The 25,072-nt window shown below is 42.3% G+C and overlaps 1 protein-coding gene across 12 annotated transcripts in view; it reads right to left on the bottom strand.

Moving 5' to 3' along the window:
- FCGR2B (Fc fragment of IgG receptor IIb) overlaps positions 1-25,072 on the bottom strand; it is a 51,000-nt gene that overhangs the window by 9,514 nt on the left and 16,414 nt on the right. For 11 of the 12 annotated variants that reach the window (XR_004351228.1, XR_004351230.1, XR_004351232.1 and 8 more), the window contains 4 exons: positions 11,912-12,014; positions 7,274-7,484; positions 2,776-2,796; positions 730-984 (listed from right to left, as the gene is read on the bottom strand). Coding sequence is in view for 3 of the 12 variants with exons in the window: in XM_032641953.1 (XP_032497844.1) it covers positions 730-984; positions 2,776-2,796; positions 7,274-7,484; positions 11,912-12,014 (590 nt within the window). In the remaining 9 variants the exon portion in view is untranslated. The remainder of the gene's footprint in view (positions 1-729; positions 985-2,775; positions 2,797-7,273; positions 7,485-11,911; positions 12,015-25,072) is intronic. The other variant, XR_004351229.1, reaches the window with a different exon arrangement.

Below are 25,072 nucleotides of genomic sequence, written 5' to 3'. Positions count from 1 at the left end.
GTCCGCCTGCCGAGGCAGGGGACATGGGTTCGTGCCCCGGTCCGGGAAGATCCCACATGCCACGGAGCGGCTGGGCCCGTGAGCCATGGCCGCTGAGCCTGCGCGTCCGGAGCCTGTGCTCTGCAACAGGAGAGGCTGCAACAGTGAGAGGCCCACGTACCGAAAAAAAAAAAAGAAAGAAAGAAAGAAACAACTTTCACCTCAAGTTGCACAGAGGGCACGGGGGCAGGGAAATGCTGATTCTCACCAGGACCTGATGGGGGAGGCAGAGTATCTCCACTGAGCAGATAAGGAAATTGAAGCTCAAAGGTAAATGAAATCATCATGTTTACATGGCTATAATTTCCAGGGCTAGGATTCAGTTGTGGTCTGTCTGTGCATTTGACTCTGCCATAAAAATGGAAGGATTTCTATGAACTAGGGATTTCCTTCTGCTTCTCTCATACCCAGCTGCCTGTCAGTGGCCTTGTCACCTTCTTGCCCAGTCAGCACCGAGACAACAGTGCCCAGCATATTCTGAGAAATCTCTTAGGAACTTCCACCTCACCACACATACTAAGCAATGGGGCGCGTGAAAAGGGAAATCAGTGGACAAAAACCCCTTCAAACAACTCACAGCCATGCTTCCCAGTAAGCAGGCAATTCCCCTTTCCAGAAAAACCTCTGCCATGTAAGCAGGTTTCTTCTATCCTTGTTCTCCCAGACTCTCCCAGGCCTTCCTCCACTGACCGGAAGTCACATACAGATGCACAGGGTCGCTGAGGCTGGTCTGCTCTCTCTGACACCTGTAGTCTCCGCTGTCATTGCTGCTGGCCTTAAAGCTATAGCTGGACTGGTTCTGGCTGTGGATGAAGCTCCCATTATGGAACCACAGGGTGAGGTTGCCTTCACACAGGTTGGTCGCCTGACACATCAGCGTCACGTAATCCTCCTTGAGCACATTGATCCACGCAGGCTGAATGTTCACCACAGCCTTCGGGAGACCTGCTGAGGGGCAGAGAGAGAAGGCAGCATGAGGAAAGGGACCCCAAGGGCCTAAGCAGACCCCAAATCTCAGATGATGGAAAACTGTGGCCATGCTGGAGACATCAAGAGAGGAACCCAACCCAGAACTCTTGTGCAACCAAAGGCAGTTCCTCCAACTCATGCAGCCCAAACAGGGACCCCCAGGAACCCAGGTTCTCTCAAGGAGCTTGCCTCCTCCCCAGGGGAGAGGACAAGAGGTAGGGGAATGGGAGAGGGGGCAAGCAAACACACACGCACACGCGCACACACACACACACACACACACACACACACACACTCTACACATACATCCTTTGGGGAATCACTTTCCTCCGCTGTAAGCTGAGGCATTTGGACACTAGTGGATAAACTCTCTCCACAGCTGGAAGAAGACAAATGGGGACATCTGGTGGAGGTGCCAGGCTGAGAGTCAGACACCACGTTTCTGTTCTGACTTCTTCCATTCTTTCTTTTTTTCTTTGGAATAAAACTTTCTATTCATATAGTTGCTGTGCGATATTATATAAGTTAGAGGCATACAATAAAGTGATTCACAATTTTTAAAGGTTATACTCCATTTATAGTTTTTATAAAATATTGGCTATATCCTGTTGTACAATGTATCCTTACAGTGTATTATTTTTTTAATTTTAGAATTTTATTTATTTTTTATATAGCAGCTTCTTATTAGTTTCTTTTTTCCTTAAGATGTATTTATTTCTAAATAAAAAGAAATAAATACATCTTTTAAAAAAGAATGGAAGAAGTCAGAACAAAAAAAAAAGATATATTTATTATTTTTTTGGCTGTGTCGGGTCTTCGTTGCAGCATGAGGGATATTTGTTGCAGCGTGGGATCTTTCGTTGTGGTTCGCCAGCTTCTTTCTAGTTATGGAGTGTGGGTTCTCTCTTCTCTAGTTGTGGCACGCAGGCTCCAGGGCAGGTGGGCTCTGTAGTTTGTGGCCTGTGGGCTCTAGTTGTGTGGGCTTAGTCGCCCTACAGCATGTGGGAATCTTAGTTCCCTGACCAGGGATCAAACCTGTATCCCCTAGCATTGTAAGGCAGATTCTTTACCACTGGACCACCAGGGAAGTCCCCATTCTTTCTCCTTTAGAATAGACCTGTCCTGACACCCAAGCACAGAGGAGTCTCTGTGGCCTCAGAAGAATAAGAAAGAGGAGAAAGGCTGGCAGGCCAGTCTAGGGAGCCCTGCATTCAGTGGCCCATGTAGAGCCCCATCCCACTACCAGTCCTGGGAGGTGGAGAGGTTAGTGGTGCAGAGAAAGCAGTGCCCAGCCGTGTTCATCCCACCAAGCTGCAACCAGTGGTATCTCCTATTTGTGTCCAAGGCAACAGGCCCTGAAGCCTTTAGATACATGCAAAGTAGAGGATTTATCAACCCATGGGGTTAACCTAAGCAAATAATGTGATTTTGCATGTGGCTGAAACTAAAATGGCCTGCGTTCGTGATTTAGTTTGGAGACAGGAAGGCAACTGAGACAGAAGACAGTTATTTTCTGTGACAGAATCTGTGAGGTCTCCCTGGAACAGAAACAGAAAGGCTGTGCCCTGTGGCTGCCCATCCCTGGCTTCCCTGGGAGGAAGGGAAGGAGGAAGGAGAAGGGGGCAGGGCATCTTGTGGGAGCAATTACTCTTTCCCGGTTCTACCTCAGTCCTGGGTTGCTGGTGCACCCAGAGCACCTCCAGAGACGGTACAGGGAGCAGAGAGAGAGGGTAGCTGGGGGAGGGAGAGGATGTGGTGAGCACTTACCATGTTTCCCAGCAACAGGAGCTGTAAGGGAGAAAGCAAAGATCAGCCTACTTGCTCATTAGATATGATGATTCATCATTATAAATAATCACCTCCTTGCAAATCCCCTTAACTCTCTTGCCAGTCTCTGTCTGCATTACGTTCCACCTGGGTTGTCCATGCCTTTACTTCTGCAGCTGTGTGTTAATGAAATTCCCACATCAGCAGGCAGGTTGGCATCTCTGTAAATCTACTGTCTCCATATTCAAAAGGACACTAAACTGCTGTTCTGACACTTTTCTCTAGTACGTTTGCTCTGCGGCTCTTGGTAGGGACAATCATTTTTTCCTCACTCCTCAAACTTTCCAGTCCTCTGCCTCCAGTCCCGTCTCACTCAAAGATGATACCTTCCTTTATCCTTCACAGAGAAAACAAATGCAGTTAGACAGGAGGTCTCACGTCTTCCCCCAACTAAATCATCTAACCTATTGCATCTCTATCCATCTTCCTTTCTTGGTTTTCACTGGGGACATCTCTCCTCCTATCTGTGGTCAGTCTCTGTCCTAGGTCACATTCCCTTTCACCCGCTCAAGGATTTTCCTCTCTCTGTTATTCCCTTTCTCCTCTGCCTCACCCATTTCTCGATCTCAGCTGGACCTTTCCTATCAACATAAATATATTCCAGGATCTTTCACTGAAAGGAAAAAATCTCACTTGACACCACACATAATTCCAAAATTATTTTTCTGCTCCCTTTCCCAGCCTGATTTCTCAATTCTTTTTCTACAAAGGCTGTCGTCATTTCTTCTCTTTCCAATCACTGTTTCATTCTCTGCAATTTGAACTCTGCCCTCACCAGTCCACTAAAACTTTTCTTGTTAAAATCACCAATGATCTCAATGTCAAATCAAGTGGACACAGATCTATTTCTCTCCCAGGTTCCCCCATATAAGTGTATACCTTCACCATCTGCCCAGGTACTCGTGCCTGAAAACTGCAAGTCCTCTTTTATTCCTCTCTCTCTCCCAAACCCCATCAGCCTTTGCACCAGTAAAGTCGTAATCATCCTGCTTCCAGTTCTTGAATGTGTCAGCTTCAGTCCATGTCCACACTATTTTAGGTCACCAGCAGCTTTCTCCCATCTCCTAACTTATCTCTTCCCTTATTTTGCTCCCCCGACAATTCATTCCCCACAGAGAAGCTAGAGTTATTTTTAAAATAACAAATCAGATAATATCACTCTCCTGCTTACATGCCTTCAGTGCTCTTCCTTTGCTCTGAAAATTAAATGTAAATATTTACAAGGCCACACCTGACACAAGCCCTGCTCACCTGTCCAGCCTCATCTCGAGCCACACTTTCCCTACTCATTGAGCTCCAATAACACCAGACCTCTTCAAACTTGGGGCTTTTCTGTATGCCCATCCCTCTACTTTAAACCTGCTTCCTTTGTATCTTCAAATGGCTTAATTCTTATCACGCTTCAGGTCCTTGCTTAAAAGACACTTCCTCGGAAAATTCTTGCCATATCATCCTGTTAATGTAGGCTGTTCTCTCATGTCCCCCGCAACAAGTGTTCTTATCAGAGTATCCTGTTTACAGTTTCATTGCCATTTTCCAATTCATATTTATGCATTTGTGTTCCTTTATTTACTGTTTCTATCCCTCAGTAGAATGTAAGCTCAAAGAGGGCAGTGGCCATATTAATTTTATTTGCCAATGCTCTGGAAATCATTCATTGAGTCCATCTAGGTGGGAGATAAGAGAGCCCAAAATTGCGTTGACAATAGGACGTAAAGATGAGGACACGGGCATGAGAGAAATTTAAGAGGGAGAGAGAACTTGGCACTTGAAGAGATATGGGGGTCTTGTAAATGGGTGACTAGGAAAAACATTAGCTGTGCTCACACAAATATAAATGTTAGGAGGAGAAGAACATTTGTGAGGGGAAGATGAGAGCTGGATTTTGAACGTGTTTTGTTTCTGAGCTAACAAATCAATTTGGAGGTCTACAACCAGCAGGTGGAAATACGAAATTGTACTTGACACAAACAAGAAAGATAGTTTTGGAAATTATTGACACAGAAGTGATAGCTGAAAAGTAGAGTGTGCAGGGGTGACAATGTGGCAGTGCAGGCAATGGGCAAAGAAGCAGGACTAAGAGGAGGAGGAAGAGAAGAAACAAGTAAGAGACGAGAAAAGTAGAGAGAAGGCACCTTCCATTTATTCATCCAACAAATATTATGAATACTAAAGATGTTCATACTCAGTATAATCCTGTCACTGTGAGGGAGGCAAAGACCTTGTGCTTTAGGTCAGGAAGGCTGTCTCTCTTGTTCAGTGATAAATCTCCAAGTCCTAGAACAGAGCCTGCGCAGAGCATTTATTTAATGTTTAAACAAGGCAGTTTGTGGAATCCTGGAAAGCAGAGAATGTGTGTACACACTCCCTGGCTCTAGATGAAAATCTACTTTTAAGAGTAGAATTGGAGCTTTATAAAGTAGGCAATGGAGCTGCACTGAAGGCACTTATGAAGTACAGTGACTCAGCCATAGCTGTAGTTGAAGAAATCATGGCCTCAGTGTGCAGCATGGATTCGGAGAACAGGAAACAGGACAGTCAAGACTGGATCAGAACGTGGTGTAAAAATTGAGTTACTGGGCTTCCCTGGTGGCGCAGTGGTTGAGGGTCCGCCTGCCGATGCAGGGGACACGGGTTCGTGCCCCGGTCCGGGAGGATCCCACATGCCGCGGAGTGGCTGCGCCCGTGAGCCATGGCCGCTGAGCCTGCGCGTCCGGAGCCTGTGCTCCGCAATGGGAGAGGCCACAACAGTGAGAGGCCCGCGTACCCCAAACAAAAAAAAGAAAAAAGAAAAAGAAAAAATTGAGTTACTGAGCAATGAAGACCTAAATATGGCGGCCCGGATGAGAATGGAAAAGATGGAGTCAATCTTTGTGACTTAGCAAAAGGGCAAATGGATAAAAATTCCAAAAGTCTCTCCCAGGAGTCTTGTCTAGGCATCACATTGGTATCACTATAGCAGAGGTAGGGAAGCATGCCACTACTCCAGGCCTGAGCTTCTCCATACGAAAAGTGAGGTAGTTCAGTGCCCCTTTTTCATGCTATTCTGCTTCAATCCATTTCATCCTGCTCGTGGGAGGATACTCTCTCTTCCTCACCTCCGCCTCCTGTCCCAGTATCATCCAGCATTGAGGGCCAAGGCTCCCAGAGCTGAACAGATTTTACTATCGATCATAGTACATAACTTGGAAAGTGGCTGCATGTCCTCTGGGACCATACTGAAGCACATTTGAGGGTAGATACTCTAGAAATTGAGCTTGGGGAGACATTCCTGGCAATAAGGCTCCCCTACTTGGTCTTCCCGAGACTCTTCAACCCACCAGAACTATCGGTCCCTGGTCCCTAGCTCACAGCTGAGAACATGGTCAGAAAGGAGCGCTCAATTGCAGCCAAGATCCTGTATTTCTATTTGATCGGTGACAGGACGTATCCCCATGTTTGTGCAGTGCAAGGAGGCATGCACGATTCCTCTGGTCCCACAACTGATTCTAGAATTGCCTGGCTTATGTACTCTCTGATCCCCATCCCCTGGATAACCCACACCCTCCTGTGCTTTTGCCCAGGGGAATCTCCTTTCACATAAAGAGAATAGGCTTCTGCTGCCTGAAGTGGTTTCAGGGGCAAAGAGAACAGCCACTGCCCCCAACCACAATGTGTTCCCCCCACCTCCGATTTGCCTAAGACAGCATTAGCCCTCCCACCTATGATATGGTCCCAGTGAAACACAATTTCTAAGGAAGGTAAACACCTTGGTCACTCATTAGTCCTTCAAGTCTAGGTCACTAGACTTTGCTCGCAGCTGGCTCTGCTCTGGGGGGTGGCAGAGCACCAGGGACCTTGGTGCTGAGTGAAATTGGGCAAAAGACTTTAAAAAAAAATGAACTCTGCTGGGCTTCCCTGGAGGCGCAGTGGTTAAGGATCCACCCGCTAATGTAGGGGACATGGGTTTGAGCCCTGGTCCAGGAAGATCCCACATGCCACAGAGCAACTAAACCCCTGCGCCACAACTACTGAGCCTGTGCTCGGGAGTCCGCGAGTTACAACTACTGAGCCCTCACGCCTAGAGCCCATGCTCTGCAACAAGAAAAGCCACTGCAATGAGAAGCCCACGCACCACAACAAAGAGTAGCCCCTGCTCTCCACAGCTAGAGAAAGCCCGTGTGCAGCAAGAAAGATCCAACTCTGCCAAAAATAAATAAATAAAATTTTTAAAAAAGAACTCTGCCAATTTCATAATTTGCCAAGGCCAGCAAGGTTATCAGAATCTGATTTTCATCAGCCTGCCTTCATTCACCCTCCTGACTTTCCTGACGTGCTTCCCGCCCCAGCCCTCATCCTTGCCCAGGCTCAGCCCCAACCAAGGTGACAGCAGCTGAGTTAGAAAAGCATGCCTGCCTCTGTCCCTGCTCCACTGCCCCTCCTGGGGACCCTGCCTCACCGAGGAATAGCAGAGCCGTCCACAGTAGCATGTGGTCCAAAGGATGGCAGGATGTGCAGGCAGCTCGGTCACTCCTGGCAGCAGGGAGGGCTAGGAATGAGGGGATCCCCATCACCTCCTGGAGCGAGCAGGTTGCCTCTGACAGCCCAGCACAGCAGGCACAGACTTCTCTGGAGGCTTGACAGGTTCCACCCCAGAGAACAGACAAATTCTGGAGTCCAAAAGAGGAAGTGAAAAGAAGTGTTGTTTTTGTCATTGGCGCCTCCCCTTCCACCCTCTTTCGTCTCAACGTTTCCCTCCCAGAACTTTCAGGGTTTCCTAGAATCAATCTGGCTCAGTCCCACTCCAAATTCAGAGAAAATGTGGAAACTGGGAAATAGATTCTCCTCTTCATCTGGGGCCACAGCTGGGCTCAGCCTCTGGGAGGAAGAGGGGAATAAATGGTCACCCAAACTCAGCTCAGAACCTCCTGTCTGTCTCTCTGCTTAGAAAAGGTGTTGGAGGAGAGTGTGTCAGCGGACTCCCCGTACTTCTACATCTATTTAGAGGCGCAGACACTGGCATCAGACTCCTCCTGAGATCGAGCATAGCGACCTGAGGCCAGCCCCCACCATTTGATTTTCTTTATTATCGTAACCCTGACTCTGTTTGTGGAACAGAGGATTGTGGAACAAGGACAAAGACGTGTGTCAGAGTGGCAATAGGATGATCACACCCATCCTCTTATCCCCGTTGTCGTTCACTCTTGTACTCATTCCTCCAACAAATACCTTTGAGCAGCAATTAGTGCCCTGGTTCTTTATCTTTCTTACCCATCACTGTTCCTATCACTATGGCATGGTCAAAGAGCAGGGCTTTAGAGCTGTGTACGTCTCATTTTGAATGACAGGTAGCTTCTCAGAACTACAGATTCCTCATCTGTATAAATGAAGATTAGCCTGCCTGTCCTTCAAGCAGGGTTTCTCAGCCTCAGTACTATTGACATTTGGGGCCAAATAATTCTCATTGTGAGGACCTGTCCTATACACTGTAGGATGTTTAGCAGCATCCCTGACCTCTACCCGCTAGATGCCAGGGGCACCCGCTAGTTGTGAAAATAAAAATGTCTCTAGACATTGGCAAATGTTCTCTTGGGGGCAACATTGCCCCTGGTTGAGAACCACTGCACTCAAGGTTTTTGAAAATTAAAAGAGAATTTGCGTGTTAGCAAAGTCCCTAGTGCATTGTGGGTATCAAGTCAATGCTAGTTTCCCTTTTTTGCTTTCTGTTGTCATCCTCATCGACATTTGTTCACCCTCAACATCCCCAGAACATGAGTTGCTCTGGGATCTCTCTTGGGGCCCTTTGCTGGGGCCTCTCTCCCAAAAGCTCTCTGAGGAAACAAGCTGTAATATTAAAGGAAATGACATTGTGAAACCTGTTCTTACACTCTGTGGTCTTCAGAGACCTCAACAGCCCCACTGCTCTGGCCAAGGCTTTTCTACTGGCTCCGTTCTACCCCACCTCCCACCCCCAATCTACCTCCAGCCCTTATCTGATTTTTAGGTGAAAAAATTTCTTTAACCACTGAAAAGACTCCAGTGAGCTGACATCAACACTTTAAAGGTTAATTTATATAATTGGACCCACACATTGGAGCCACCCCAGTGGACCAGACCATATCATAAATCTAAACCTAAGTCAGCCTGCACTTAACAGGAAAAACCTGTCCAGGGACATAACATACACCAACCACAATCCTCCAACTCAGCTTTCGCTAGCTCACCTTACTCTAGAAATCAGGACCTGTTAGCCTTATAAGGAAATTCCCAACCTCCTAGCCAGTCATGCCCTGTCTGCACGTTGCCTCTTCTAAAGCTCTATAAAACCTGGTTTTGCCGGAATCCCTTGGAAGAGCTCTCCACTGCTTATGAGGAACTGTACTACCTCAATCCATGGCATATTTTCCCTTGAATAATCTTGTAACTAAATTGTTTGAGTTTTGTCATCGGACAGGTCAGGCATATCTCATTTTATTGTGCTAACTTAACTGCGCTTTACAGCTATTGCAGTTTTTACAGATTGAAGGTTCGTGGCAACCCTCGTTGAGTAAGTCTATCAGTGCCATTTTTCCCAACTGCATTTGGCTCACCTTGTGTCTCTGTGTCATATTTTAGTAATTCTCACAATATTTCGAACTTTTTCATTATTATTATGTGTTATAATGATCTGTGATCAGTGATCTTTGATGTTATTATTGAAATTGTTTTGGTATTTTTAGCAATAAGGTCATCTTAAATTAAGGTATGTATGTTGTTTTATAGACATGAAACTATTGCACACTTCATAGACTAAGGTGTAAACGTAACTTTTATGTGCACTGGGAAACCAAAACATTTGTGTCTCATTTTATTGCAGTATTGGCTTTATTACAGTGGTCTGGAAACAAACCCGCAATCTTTGCAAGGTATAGCCTGTATTGTCAATGAGGTGTGATGTGAAAACAGCCACTGAAGGTTCCCGGGTTGGCTCCTAGATGAAGGTGAAGGTTCCTACAGAGCCACTTTAGTTTGCTACCTCTCCAGCTGCTCTCCGGTATCTCTGGTAATTTCTCTTAGATCGAGCTCCACCTAGTTCCCATTTGGAGCTCAAGTTTGTTTGTTCTAATCCTTTTAGGTGGAAATTTGGGGTGTGAGAGACTTCAGATATTTCATGGTGAGACCTAGTAGGCCACAACATTTGAGTTTATGCCCAATCTCAGCTACAGTGTAAGCACCTTCAGGAGGTACTGACAGATCTCAGGAACAGTGCTCAGGCAGTCAGAAACAGTAAGTCTGGTTGAACCAGGGAGAATTACTTAAATGAGGGAAAATAATGGGTGCCCCTGAAGCAAAAGAAAGCATGATGGCAGCCATTAGGAAACTCACAAAGCTTGAGGTAAGTCCACAGCATGAACTGCTGAGGGACTTGGGGAATTGAATTAAGACAATACATGTGGACTATTTTGACCAAAAGCACATCAAAATCTAAGTAGGCAAGTCAAACTGTTGGAAGACATTACAGCATCTGCTACTATAAAGAGATATTCTCGTTAAAGGAATAAAGATATACTACTATGGGAATCTTTGAAACCAAAGCAGCAAAACTGGTGGCCACAGATCAAACACTTAAATGCTGTCAGAGGGCTCACCACCTCACTCTCAGACTCCTGGGCTAGGATAAGTTGGTCAAGGAATGGTTTAGATCAACAGTAGGTTACATGCCAACCTCATGAAAATTTCCATGTAACAAGGTACACTTTTTGTTTTTAATTAATTAATTAATTAATTTGTAGGCTGTATTGTGTCTTAGTTGTGACAGATAGGATCTTTTGTTGCGGTGACCGGGCTCTTCATTGCGGCACGCATACTTCTTTGTAGCTATGGTGAGTGCGGGGGCTCAGTAGTTGGAACACGTGGGCTTAGTTGCCCCAGGGCACGTGGGATCTTAGTTCCTCGACCAGGGATTGAACCCAAGTCCCCGGCATTGGAAAGCGGATTCTTAATCACTGGACCAACAGGGAGGTCCCCAAGGTACACTGTTAAACACCACATTCTCCGGGACTTCCCTGGTGGTGCAGTGGTTAAGAATCTGCCTGCCAATGCAGGGGACATGGGTTCGAGCCCTGGTCGGGAAAGATCCCACATGCTGTGGAGCAACTAAGCCCTCAAGCCACAACTACTGAAGGCCATGCGCCTAGAGCCTGTGCTCTGCAACAAGAGAAGCCACCACAATGAGAAGCCCATGCACCACAACAAAGAGCAGCCCCCGCTCACTGCATCTAGAGAAAGCCCACGTGCAGCAACGAAGACCCAACACAGCCAAAATAATAAACAAAAAAAACCCAAAAGAAAACACCACATAATCCCCAACCTGGTGGCACATCCCTATTAAGCATTAATTTGGCTCTAAGTGATCCAAGGCTTAGCTACAGAAGTGGGACCCTCAAATATCAAAGAATTAAGCTTGCCACCTTCTGGCACACCTGCCTATTTTATGTCTGATAAATGCGGTCCAAGAAGCTATAGATATCTACAAAAATGGCAACATCTTACTAAGACAACCTAGAATGACAACGACCATTATAGGGAATCTTCCAGTTAGACAAGATGGCTCATTTAACAGTACACTTGAAAGTAAGAGTCCTCAAATCAAACAAACAGAATGGGATACCTATTTTAATTGGTATGCCTCCAAAAGGCTTCAAGAGTCCCAGAGAGCTTCATTGAAAGATTCATCGCAAAAGGGTAATGAAAAAGTAAAGACACGAGAGGTACCTAAAACAAAAGACTACAAGACTGATGTGACTCCTACTACTCCCCTGTCCTCCTTTACCTGAGCACCCACAGTCTGCTAATGCTGTCTGAATTGCCTTTCCACTCTGAAGAGACTATAGAACTGTAAACAAAAGCCTGCCAAGTTAGTGGCCTTACAGATAACCCGTATCTACTCTCAAAGGAGGGTCACCAAATGGCCCCTCTCAGGGTTGGTGAGACTCTGAGGAAGTCTCTGGTAAACTGCTACCAATTATTCCCTTAAACAGCCAAGGGGACACTAAAACTACGATTAGTGGAAACCCTTGTTAAATTCTGATAGATACCAGAGCTACACTCTAAATACCTCATGCTCCAGAGCCTCCAGAAGGGATCCTGGAAAAACTGGCAGAAGCTGGTGAAGGATGAGAATTCTTACCACAGTCAGGTCTCCCAGATCTCTGTAGTGCCTGGTCGAGAGAGGAAAATAAAATTTCATGTTGTCCTTTCTTTTCCAAATTCAGGCTTTTTGGATTTTGTTTTGGGGTACCTTTTTTTTCGATACGCAGGCCTCTCACTGTTGTGGCCTCTCCCATTGCGGAGCACAGGCTCCGGATGCACAAGCTCAGCAGCCATGGTTCACGGGCCCAGTCGCTTCGTGGCACATGGGATCCTCCTGGACCGGGGCACGAACCCGTGTCCCCTGCATCGGCAGGCGGACTCTCAACCACTGCGCCACCAGGGAAGCCGTGGGGTACCTATTGGTTGTCAATTCTTCTCTCCCAGGGACAGCTATTTTCTTCTGTTTGTCTCATTTTGTGTTGAGAACTTGACTTGGCAACCATCAGGTTGGGGCCCCCAAAATATGGCCAGGCAGAAATATGGGTTTGTAGTGTAAGCCCTGACAGTTTTCTTCTTTTTTGCAATACAAGTGGCTGACTTAAGCTTTGATTGTCAAGGCATCCATTTCAAAGGGCAGCCGTTTCAAAGAAGGCTATGTCAGCTGAACACAGTACCAACCACACAAGTAGATAAAGAGCCAGGCCACCTCCACTCACTGAGGCTCCTTTGTTTTAGAGATTTTGGTAGATTTAGTTAACTGACCAATTGGTCTACATGGTTTTTGTTTTTTTCCATCCTGTCCTTTAAATTCCTGCTCTTATGTTTTAAATTCACCAATAAAGAGTGAGCCCTCAAAACCCTAAGACCCACCCTCAGCCCCAATAAAAGCAGAACCCCAGGCCCACGTGCAGTCTCTGTCTCCCCATGACCTTGCTGTGTGGCCCCAGGTGTGCTGTAATTTCCAGGTGTTATAAGTAATGAGCCTCTGTTTTTTTCAAAGTTTCCTGATGGTTATTGCTGAAGGGCATCTGGCAATCACTATAAGAACCACAAGAGCTGGTCCAACCACAACACTGGTTGTTGATAGGCTGAGATCAGCACAAAACAGGGTTGCACCCCATTGGCTTCTGGGGTTCTGCTGACTTTTGCCAGCTCTCAGGGGAATTGTCTAAGTCTTCTTACTGCGAGTCACTCTGGACCTTGGGAGGGTTCGTATCTTTTGTACCGTCTTTCAGGACACCCTTGGGTTCATGGGGTTGTTCAATACTGCCAGAAATATTTACTGTTTTTCCCAGCTGAAACCTGACAAGATATTTGAAAGGATTTTTTTAAAGTAGCTCTATGGTCAGAAGTCGGTCAAATTGGAAACTGATATTCAGAGCCTGATAGGACCTTTTTTTTAAGGCCTTCTCCCCTAAGCTGAATGAAGGAAAATACTCCAAAAAAAAAAAAAAATCTACAAATGTAGAACATAGAGTTCTTTTGATTTGTATCTTAGTTAAAGATCTCCCTGATATAAAGAAGAAAAATGAATATAATGTATAGTTGGATGGGTGGGTCAGTGCTTTGAGATCATTCAGGCTGCAACCCAATTCTTTGAGGAATTAAAAACAACTGTCCTGGGACTTCCCTGGTGGTGCAGTGGTTAAGAATCTGCCTGCCAATGCAGGGAACACAAGTTCGAGCCCTCGTCTGGGAAGCTCCCACATGCTGCAGAGCAACTAAGCCCATGAGCCACCACTACTGAGCCCTCATGCCACAACTACTGAAGCCTGCGTGCCTAGAGCCCGTGCTCCACAACAAGAAAAGCCACCACAATGAGAAGCCCGCGCACCGCAACAAAGAGTAGACCCCGCTCACCGCAACTAGAGAGAGTCCGCACACAGCAAGGAAGACACAACACAGCCAAAAATTAATTAATTAGGAAAAAACTGTCCTTGTCTTGTAAGATCAGAAGTGCAGCTCTAGAAAAAATGCAAAGCCAACCTATCCTTTTTACCAATTCCCAAACCTCCCCATTCATCTCAAAAAGCTTGTAGGTATCATAAAATTCTAGATATAGAAAATAAAAGTCCTTCTTGGAGGAACTTGCACTCTTTCCGTGTGCCATTTCTTTGAAATTCAAACTTCAAAGAAGTAATCCTTACTAGGAAAAAAAAAAAAAAAAAAGGAAAGGCTATTTGGAAACTACATACATGAAAAATTTTCAGTCTTCACAAATATTAGTAAAAAATTTAAGCCATCTGAGCAGGTAGTTTTAACTTATTCCACCTGTCAGAAACACAATTTTGACCCAACTGTTCTTTTATAAACCACTGAGTTTTGTATTATCATAGCTGTCTCATGGCTAAAATTTTAAAATGAAAGTTGTAAGACTTCTGTTTGCATCTGTCTGTATGTTTATGTATGTCTATGTATATATGTTATAATACATACATATGTAGGTGTTTTTCTACCGTCAGGTGGTACTGCCAAAATTAATTTGTGACGAGCTCTACTTAATTGGCCTAAAGAAATTTAAGCATTTATATAAGTCAACTATACTCTCAGTAATACAGAAATTAACCCAAATGTTTGCCAAGGTAACATGATGTAAGATAAGCTTCTGTAAAATAAAGCTAGTTTAAATTTGTTGGTTTAATTCAAACAGGCATGTCTTCAGAGTTATCAGCATTAAATACAATATTTTTATTTTACCTAGGTTTACTAAAAGTCAAGTAAGCTCACTTTATCTCTGTTAGAGAATTTGTCAGCAAGAAAGCTAACTTATGATGATGGTTAGCTGTTTAATGTCTCTTAATTTGTCATGAGGAATCTAAACGTAAATGTTCAGAACAAGTAAATTAAATATATGTAAATACGATACAAGTTTGTAAGTGAACTTTTCAACAATTTTTATGTGTTATGGTACATCTACTTAAAAATAGTTTCCAAAATTATTTTGGTTATTTGAATCCTAAAGTTACACTAAGGTAACTTAAATGATGGATATTTGTTGGATATCTAGGTCATTTCCAAGTAAGATAAAATACTGAAACATTAAGTACTGAACATAAGTTTATCCACTTTTGACTTCCTTTTACAGAGGAACTAAAGATATTTTGATCTCTTAGTAAACATGGTTTGTGTCACATTGAAAAAATGTACTATGAGGAAGAATATGTTTCTCAAAATTAGGAAATGTGTTTGCAAATTTGCCAGTCCACAGAATTGGCAAGTGACAGTCCACAATTGGCAAGTGACAGTCCACAATTGCTTACTTTTTAGTTTTCACTAGGAATCAAGGGATTCTTAAGGATAAGAATTATAATTAATATAAAACTACTAGAAATAATAAGGGAAATATTTCTATGCAAGACATGGAGATGTGTTTTTGTTAGGGAAAAAAGAGTAATTTTGTCCTAAAGTAAAATGTTTATTTCAGAATGAGAAAGAGGAAAAAAAAAGAAAAAACAGGACAAAACTAGAATGTATATAAAAAGTTGGAGAATATTTGTGGAAAAGGATTCTTGGAAAAGAAATTTTGGGTGTAGTCAAGCAGGAAGGTGTGGCTAAGATCGGAATGGATCTATTTAACTTTTTTTAAAATGAATTTTAATATCAAAAAGTAACCTGGGGCAAAATTAGACTTGGTCTTCTGTCTGTTAAAAAAAACAAAGTTTTATTGTACTGTTGGTCTGCTCTTAATATAAAAGGCTGTGAAAGTTTATTATTATTATTATTATTATTATTTTTTTTTTTTTTTTTTTTTTTTTTTTTGCGGTGCGCGGGCCTCTCACTGCTGCGGCCTCTCCCGCCGCGGAGCACAGGCTCCGGACGCGCAGGCCCAGCGGCCATGGCCCACGGACCCAGCCGCTCCGCGGCAAGCGGGATCCTCCCAGACCGGGGCACGAACCCGCGTCCCCTGCATCGGCAGGCGGACTCCCAACCACTGCGCTACCAGGGAAGCCCTATTATTATTTTTTAATCTTTCTGATAATCTACCTGGAAAGCAAATATTTTGCGTCTTACCAAAATAATTTCCTGTGCTTCATGTTGCCTTTATCAGGTCATTGACTACTTCAGAAAACACAGTCTTCTCAATATTAAAAGAGCTAAGTTTTGTTCATAACTATGCAACCTTCTGCATTTGCCTTTAAAATCTTTTATTGTCACTTTAGTTAAATAGATAATTAATTATTATTTCATAATGATCTGTGATCCTATTTAGGCAAATGTTCAAACCTTTTGTCACTTTCACACGTTCCCAAAATCAAATTCTAAATGCAGCATTTTTTACCTCAGAGTTAACACCGAGATTTCCCAGAGACCCCCCTTGGAATTCTCAAGGGATTTGTCTCTCAGCTTGTAAAGGAGAGATGTTGAACTAATTAGATTTATTTGGTATGCTAAATTACATGGGAAGCATTGTCAAATAAGTGATGATAAACCTTCTTAGGTTATATGTGTATGGATATATGTTACTGATACAGGTAATCCAGAAATTGTTTAAAGATTCTAGAATTGTGTCAATACACTCAGTGTCCAATTATCATCCTAACTTATTGTATAACACAGAATTAACTACATTTCCTTATCAAATGAATTATCAGATTTTTATCCATGGGCATTTTAAGTCTTTTGTCATTAACAGACAGTTATTATTTTACTCTAATGCTTTTGCAAAAGTGAGACTCATGGAAAGGACTCTACCAAGAATCCTTGACCACTGACACTGCTACCAAATTACAAGGTATCAAATCTTGCATGCATATTTCACAACTGAAAAAGGCTCCACCTGACATGTGGTCCTGTACAAATGCTCAAAATCAAGTTTACTTGAATAAGAAGCTGCTGATTTCATGAAGTAGAATGCTTCCACCGGAGACTTTGGAACAAGAATCCTGGTCCTTTCACTCCCATCATGAAATACCTTCTCCCCTTTGTACCTGCTTCACCACTCTTCTTTTTCTTTCTGTCACTTGTAAAGATAATGCTAGCATCTGTATTTCTGGGGCTTTTGCAAAGGGGAAGACCTATTTGATTATTGGGTTTGCCTCCAAAGACCCCAGTTGGTCTATGATGCTGGTGATTTTGTAGTCTGCCTGTTACAAATGTCTCCCTGATTTCCAATGCCTCAGTTTCTCTGGACCAAATGAAGTACCCTCTATATCCTGTTAGACTCCTAACCTTGACCCTGTAAGTCAATTTCTCTGCATCCGGTTAACAACTAATACAAAGAGAAATCAGAACAACTAACAGAAAGAGAAATCAGAACACTAGTCTCTGTGCAGTCTACAGACCCTTAACTCTTAAATAATAAATCATCTGACCTCCAGGACTTGGCTGAGCACTCTGCACTCCTATTCCAATATTCTCCACCATGGAATACCTCTTTTGGTGGTGCCACCTGTGCTCCTCCCAGGTTTATCTTTATCTGTGGATGATAGTGCCCCTTCATGCATGGGAAGCTCAATGTTTAAGTAACTGGGAAGTGGTGGGACACTATGGTCTGAGCTAACTCTTTATGTCTCTGACTGTCCACAATCAAAACAAGGACTCACGTTGGGCTGCTCCTCTCAACTAAAATTACAGATCAATTGAGAATTACCGGGAGGCATTCCTGTTTCAAAATTTGCTTCCTGTGGCAGATACCTACTTCCCTGATTAGCAGGAAGTATAAATGAGGCTGTGATCAGGAACCTCTCCCTAACTCTTAAGTTATCACAGAAGCTACTGGCAAAGCAATAGCTGCCTGACAATAATCTGTAGACTCTCTGGCCAAAGTTGTTCTTGTAATAGAATAGGCCTTGATTATCTTTTAGACCGAAAGAAAATGTCTGTGCTCTAGCCAACACCACTTGCTGTACTTGGAGTCACACTTCTGGGGAAGCTGAAACTCAGCTACCTAAGATTACTGAAAAAGCCACTTGGCTTAAGAAAGTGTCTCCTACGACAAAAACTTGCCAGAAAGTGAGCATAGACGGAAACTACCTCAACATAATAAAGGCCATATATGACAAACCCACAGCAAACATCATTCTCAGTGGTGAAAAACTGAAAGCATTTCCTGTAAGATCACAAGACAAGGATGTCCACTCTTGCCACTTTTATTCAACATAGTTTTGGAAATTCTAGCTTCAGCTAGGACTTTTTCAGAGAAGAAAAAGAAATAAAAGGAATCAAAATTGGAAAAGAAGAAGTAAAACTGTCACTGTTTGCAAATGACATGATACTATACTTAGAAAATCTTGAAGATGCTACCAGAAAGCTACTAGAGCTCAGCAGTTAATTTGGTAAAGATGCAGGATACAAAATTAATACACAGAAATCTCTTGCATTCCTAAACACTAACAATGAAAGATCAGAAAGAGAAACTAAGTAAACAACCTCACTTACCATCATATCAAAAAGAATAAAATACCTAGGAATAAACTTTCTTAAGGTGGCAAAATATCTGTATTCAGAAAATTATAAGATACTGATGAAAGATCAAAGATGACACAAACGGAGAGATATGCCATGTTCTTGGATTGGAAGAATCAATATTGTCAAAATGACTATACTACCCAAAGCAATCTACAGATTCAATGCAATCCCTATCAAATTACCAATGGCATTTTTCACAGAATTAGAGCAAAAAAATTTACAATTTGTATGGAAACACAAAAGACCCTGAATAGCCAAAGCAATCCTGAGAAAGAAAACTGGAGCTGGAGGAATCAGGTTCCTGACTTTGGACTATACTACAAAGCTATAGTCATCAAAACAGTATGGTAGGGCTTCCCTGGTGGCGCAGTGGTTGAGAGTCCACCTGCCAATGCAGGGGACACAGGTTCGTGCCCCGGTCCAGGAAGATCCCACATACCGCAGAGCAGCTGCGCCCGTGAGCCATGGCCACTGAGCCTGCACGTCCGGAGCCTGTTGCTCCACAACGGGAGAGGCCACAACAGTGAGAGGTCTGTGTACCGCAAAAAAAAAAAAAAAAAAAAAAAGTATTGTACTGGCACAAAACCAGAAATATAGATCAATGAAACATGCTGGGGAAACTGGACAGCTACATGTAAAAGAATGAAATTAGAACACTTCCTAACACCATACACAAAAATAAACTCAAAATGGATTAAAGGCCTAAATGTAAGGCTGGATACTATAAAACTTTAGAGGAAAACCTAGGCAGAACATTCTCTGACATATTTCGCAGCCAGATCTTTTTTGATCCACCTCCTATAGTAATGAAAATAAAAACAAAAATAAACAAATGGGACCTAATGAAACGGAAAACCTGTTGCACAGCAAAGGAAACTATAAACAAAATGAAAATACAACCCACAGAATGGGAGAAAATATTTGCAAACAAAGCAATCTAAAGGGATTAATCTCCAAAATATACAAACAGCTCATGCTGCTCAATATCAAAAAACTAAACAACCCAATCAAAAAATGCATGGAAGATCTAAATAGACACTTCTCCAAAGAAGACATAAAGATGGCCAACAAGCACATGAAAAGATGCCCAGCATCACTAATTATTAGAGAAATGCAAATCAAAACTACAATGAGGTATCACCTCACACAAGTCAGAATGGCCATGATCAAAAATCTACAAACAATAAGTGCTGGAGAGAGTGTGGAGAAAGGGGAACCCTCCTACACTGTTGGTGGGAATGTAAATTGGTACAGCCATTGTGGAGTACGAAGGTTCATACACAGTATGAAGATTCCTTAGAAAATTAAAAATACAGCTACCATATCCCACAATCCCACTCCTGGGCATATATCCTGAGAAAACCATAATTTGAAATGATATGCGCACCCCCAAATATTCATTGCAGCACTATTTACAATAGCCAGGACATGGAAGCAACCTAAATGTCCATCAACAGAGGAATGGATAAAGAAAATGTGGTACATATATACAATGGAATATTACTCAGCCATAAAAAAGGAACAAAATAATGCCATTTGCAGCAACATGGATGGAACTAGAGATTGTCATATTTCATGAAGTAAGTCAAACAGACAAAGATAAATATATGATATCACTTATATGTGGAATCTAAAAAAACGGTACAAAAGAACTTATTTTCAAGACAGAAATATAGTCACAGATGTAGAAAACAAACTTATGGTTACCAGGGGAAAAGTGGTGGGGGGTGCTGAGGGATAAACTGGGACATTGGGATTGACATCTACACACTACTATATATAAAATAGATAACTAATAAGGACCTACTGTATAGCACAGGGAACTCTTCTCGATATACTGTAATAACCTATATGGGAAAAGAAGCTAAAAAAGAGTGGATATATGTATAACTGATTCACTTTGCTGTAGAGCAGAAACTAACACAACATTGTAAATCAACTATACTCCAATAAAATTTTTTTTTTAATTGTCTTCTTCAATGCAGTCTTTCTTTGATCTATTTGATCTAAGTTGTTTTGGGCCATGGGGACTGTGGCTTTGGAGTGGGAATTCTTCTGCTTATATTCATTTTAATAGTCTCCCTGGTGTGCTGTGTTGTCTCAAAATCTTTTAAGCGCAAATATGTAGCCACTGGCAATGAGACAAATGATCTCCCTTTGCCTAGAATGTCAAATGTGAGATGAAGAAAACAGCCAACTAAGGGACCGAGACCTCCATATGCTAACCTATGGAGAGAGTCAACCTGACTCCAACATCGACAAGAAGTGATAGCTCAGAGTGGGGCTAATACCTTACATTTTGATCAATACTCTCAGTGCAACTGAAAGTTTGATAAAAATGGGGGGAATTGATACAGTTAATTAGTATACTGATATCCACAAAAATGTCAGCTGCCCCAGTGGCCTGCCACATCACAGATTTAAACCTAAGTTAGCCTGCACTTACAGAAAACACCTATCAAGGAAAACTAAAATACATCAACTAGAATTTTCAAACTCAAATCTAACTAGCTTACCTTTTCTTAGAAAATAGGACTTTCCAGCCTTACAGGAAAATACATGCCCTCCTAGCCAATCATGCCTTGTTTCCACATTGCCTCTTATAATTCCCTATAAAACTCACTCTTGGGGGCTGCCCTGGTGGCGCAGTCATTAAGAATCCACCTGCCAATGCAGGGGGCACGGGTTCGAGCCCTGGTCCGCGAAGATCCCACATGCCACAGAGCAACTAAGCCCATGCACCACAACTACTGAGCCTGTGCTTTAGAGCCTGCGAGCCACAACTACTGAGCCCACGTGCCACAACTACTGAAGCCCGTGAGCCTAGAGACTGTGCTCCTCAACAAGAGAAGACACTGCAATGAGAAACCCATGCACCACAACAAAGAGTAGCCCCCGCTCACCGCAGCTAGAGAAAGCCCGCACGCAGCAACGAAAGCTAACGCAGCCAAAATAAATAAATAAATAATAAATTTATTAAAAAAGAAAACAACTCACTCTTGTCCAAAATCCCTCAGGAAATGTGCTCCACTTCTTGTGAGGCACTATACACCCCCAATCCAAAGACTGCTTTTCCTTGAATAAAAATCATCAAACTTGTTCTTTTTTTTTTTTTTTTTTTTTTTTTTTTTTTTATGCGTTACGCGGGCCTCTCACTGTTGTGGCCTCTCCCGTTGCGGAGAACAGGCTCCGGACGCGCAGGCTCAGCGGCCATGGCTCACGGGCCCAGCCGCTCCGCGGCATGTGGGATCCTCCCGGACCGGGGCACGAACCCGTGTCCCCTGCATCGGCAGGCGGACTCTCAACCACTGCGCCACCAGGGAAGCCCAAACTTGTTCTTTAATTGTTTTAGTTTTGTCATTTGAAAAGACAAAAGCAAAGAGCAATATATAGTTTACACACTAAGAGACCAAAATTAATAGTTAGTATGTAAGCATATGAATGCTTACAATGGAGGAGGCACTTTACATATATTACCTCTAATACTTACAATTTTAGAAGGTAAATTACATCATCCTCATTTGCACACAAACTATTGAGAGATAAACTGATGCGTATTAAAATTTTTTTAAGAGTTTATTTGAGCAAAAATCAATTCCAATTGGGCAGTGATGAACTGAAAGTGGTTAGGAGTGCTCCACAAATAGGAACTTGGAGAAAGACTTTTTAGAGAAAAGGTGACAGCAACGCAAGGGAATTATTTGATTCGCTATAGCTTAAGCATTTGCATTATTTGGAAAAGAGTAGTTGGCTGTTTGTAATTCATTGTGAAGGGGAGCAGAATATGCCTCTCCAAAATATGCTTCTTTGGCATAAGAATTATCTTGGTCTGGTTATTTTTAAGAAATAGCAGACACTGGAAAAGTTCTGAAAACTGAGAAGTTACCTGTTGTAAGGAAAATTTACATTTATAAGGGAAATCTCCACTATAAGGGTGTCTATATACACCAGGAAGAGAAGGATGACTCTAAATCACAAGAAACTCTTATTAGTGGAGAAGTCACAGACTAAAATCTGCATAACAACCTTATTCTTTACTGCGCTTTTCTTGATAACCTCCCAAAACTGGCTCCCGCAACTCCAAAATCTTTCTTTTGCCTTTAGCAGACGATAGTATTTAAGGTGATGGCTTTGGCCATTTCAGGTAGTCACTCAGTTTTCCTGGGTATCTCCCATGTATACAGGAGTTATGCCTATTATTAAAATTCTGTCTGTTTTTCTCCTATTAATCTGTTTTTTTTTTATTAGGGTGGGGGGATGTCTCAGCCAAGACCTTAGAAGGGTAGAGGGAAAACTATTTTTCCTCCCTGGCAGAACCAAAACAGAAAGAGGAGTCTTTCTTTCCCATCAGAGCTGGGAGAAAAAACAAACAAACAAACAACAACAAAACTAAAGAAAGAACAAAGTACAAGATGTTTCTAAAAGAAAGTGATTATAAATATAGGGGCACACAATTTATTCAAAACTGAAATATGTCAATGAGAAAGGAGAATTCTTTAAAAGGAACGGCTCGATTTAAAATGTATATGTCTGGGGCTTCCCTGGTGGCGCAGTGGTTGGGAGTCCGCCTGCCGGTGCAGGGGACACGGGTTCGTGCCCCGGTCCAGGGGGGTCCCATGTGCCGCGGGGCAGCTGGGCCCATGGGCCGTGGCCGCTGGGCCTGCGCGTCCGGAGCCTGTGCTCCGCGACGCGAGAGGCCACAGCAGTGAGAGGCCCGCGTACCACACACACACACACACAAAAAAAATGTATATGTCTGTATGTATATGTATAACTGATTAACTTTGTTATAAAGCAGAAACTAACACACCATTGTAAAGCAATTATACTCCAATAAAGATGTAAAAAAATAATAATAATAAAATAAAATGTATACGTCTGAAGTAAAAGCCTATCTAGGCACAAAATAAAAAACTGCTTTAAATTCAAATACAAACAGAAAAATTGTAAAGCAGCCAGAGGAGAAAACACATTCCTTCAAAGGAGCAACAAGATTTACCCCAGACTTCTCAACAGGCAGTATGGAAGTCAAAAGACAATATAATGATATTTTTTCAGTGTTGAAAGAAAACAAAAGTGTCAACCTAGAAATTCTGTATCCGGTGAAAATATCCTTAAAAAGTGAAAGAAAAATAGAAACACTTTCATCCCCCAAAAATAAAATAAAATAAAATGTATATGTCTGGAGATAGGAAATGTATGAATAACTCAAAAGTCAGAAAAGTCCAGTGATTAAGAGTATGGATTTTGTAGACAGGCAGACATAGATCAAAAGCTTCATTCTTTACCAGCCGTGTAATCTTAGGCATATTAATCTTCCCTTCTAAGCTCCATTGCCTCATCTGTAAAATGGAGATTACTACTTACCATATAATGCTGTGAAGATTAAATGAGAAAATCCATAAATTGTGCTGTTAATAAATAAAATTCAACACAGTAAATTTTAAATATCTTATTGGCTTTATTCAATAATTCATGAATCAGGCAGCTTGCAATCTAGCAGATAGAAAGGAGTTCTGAGGAGCTGTACAAAATGAAAGACTTTTATAGGCAGATAGGAACAGGAACAAGGAAGTTGTACTAGGCTAAAAAAAACAGATTGGTTATGGCAGGGTTATTTTCCTTTAAGGGATGGCAAGGGTCTATCAGGCAGATTACCTAACTGGTGCGCTTATTAGGCAATTCCTGATTGACGGGTTTAAGATTCCATTTCTGGGAGAGCCAAAACTGCAGTAAGTCTCAGTTTCATGATGTGGTATTTAGCATAAGTGATTCCATTTTGGGCCCGTTGTTTTTAACAATGTTTCATACAGAATCTGGCAAACAAATTTAGTCTTTATCATTACTGTTAAAAGACTAGGAGATGATGAAAGAAATTGCAGATGACACAAACCAATGGAAAGATATGCCATTCTCAGGGATTGGAAGAATCAATATTGTTAAATAGCTCATACTACCCAAGGCAATCTGTGGATTCTATGCAATCCCTACTAATATATCAATGGCATTTTCACAGAACTAGAGCAAATAATTCTAAAATTTGAATGGAAACACAAGAGACCCTGAACAGCCAAAACAATCTTAAGAAAGAAGAACAAAGCAGGAAGCATCACACGCCCTGATTTCAAACTATACTACAAAGCAAGAGTCATCAAAATAATATGGTGCTGGCACAAAAACAAACATATAAATCATTGAAACAGAATAGAGAGCCCAGAAGTGAACCTATACTTACATGGTCAATTAATCTATGACACAGGAGGCAAGAATATACTATAGGGAAAAGACAGCCTCTTCAGTAAATAGTGTTGGGAAAACTGGATCTCTATATGCAAAATAATCAAACTGGAATTTTTCACACCATATACAAAAACAAAAATACAAGATGGGTTAAAGAATTAACTGTAAGACACAAACCATAAAAATTCTAGAATAAAACATAGGTGGTACACTCTTTGACATCGGTCTTAGCAATATTTTTTTTGATATGTCTCCTCATGCAAGGGAAACAAAGCAAAAATTAACAAATGGGACTACATCAAACTAAAATCTTTTGCACAGCAAAGGAAACTATCACCAAAATGAAGAGGCTACCTACCAAATGGGAGAAGATATTTGCAAACAATGTATCTGACAAGGGTTAACATCCAAAGTATACAAATAACTCATACAACCGCACAACAAAAACAAAAAAAAAAACCAATTAAAAAATGGCAGAGATGGGACTTCTCTGGTGCTGCAGTGGTTAAGACTCTGCACTCTCAATGCAGGGGGCCCA

Source organism: Phocoena sinus, chromosome 1 (genome assembly GCF_008692025.1).
Source record: "Phocoena sinus isolate mPhoSin1 chromosome 1, mPhoSin1.pri, whole genome shotgun sequence".
Lineage (NCBI taxonomy): Eukaryota > Metazoa > Chordata > Mammalia > Artiodactyla > Phocoenidae > Phocoena > Phocoena sinus.
The sequence above is the reverse complement of the archived record's forward strand: the minus strand, read 5'-3'. Positions and strand labels throughout refer to the sequence as shown.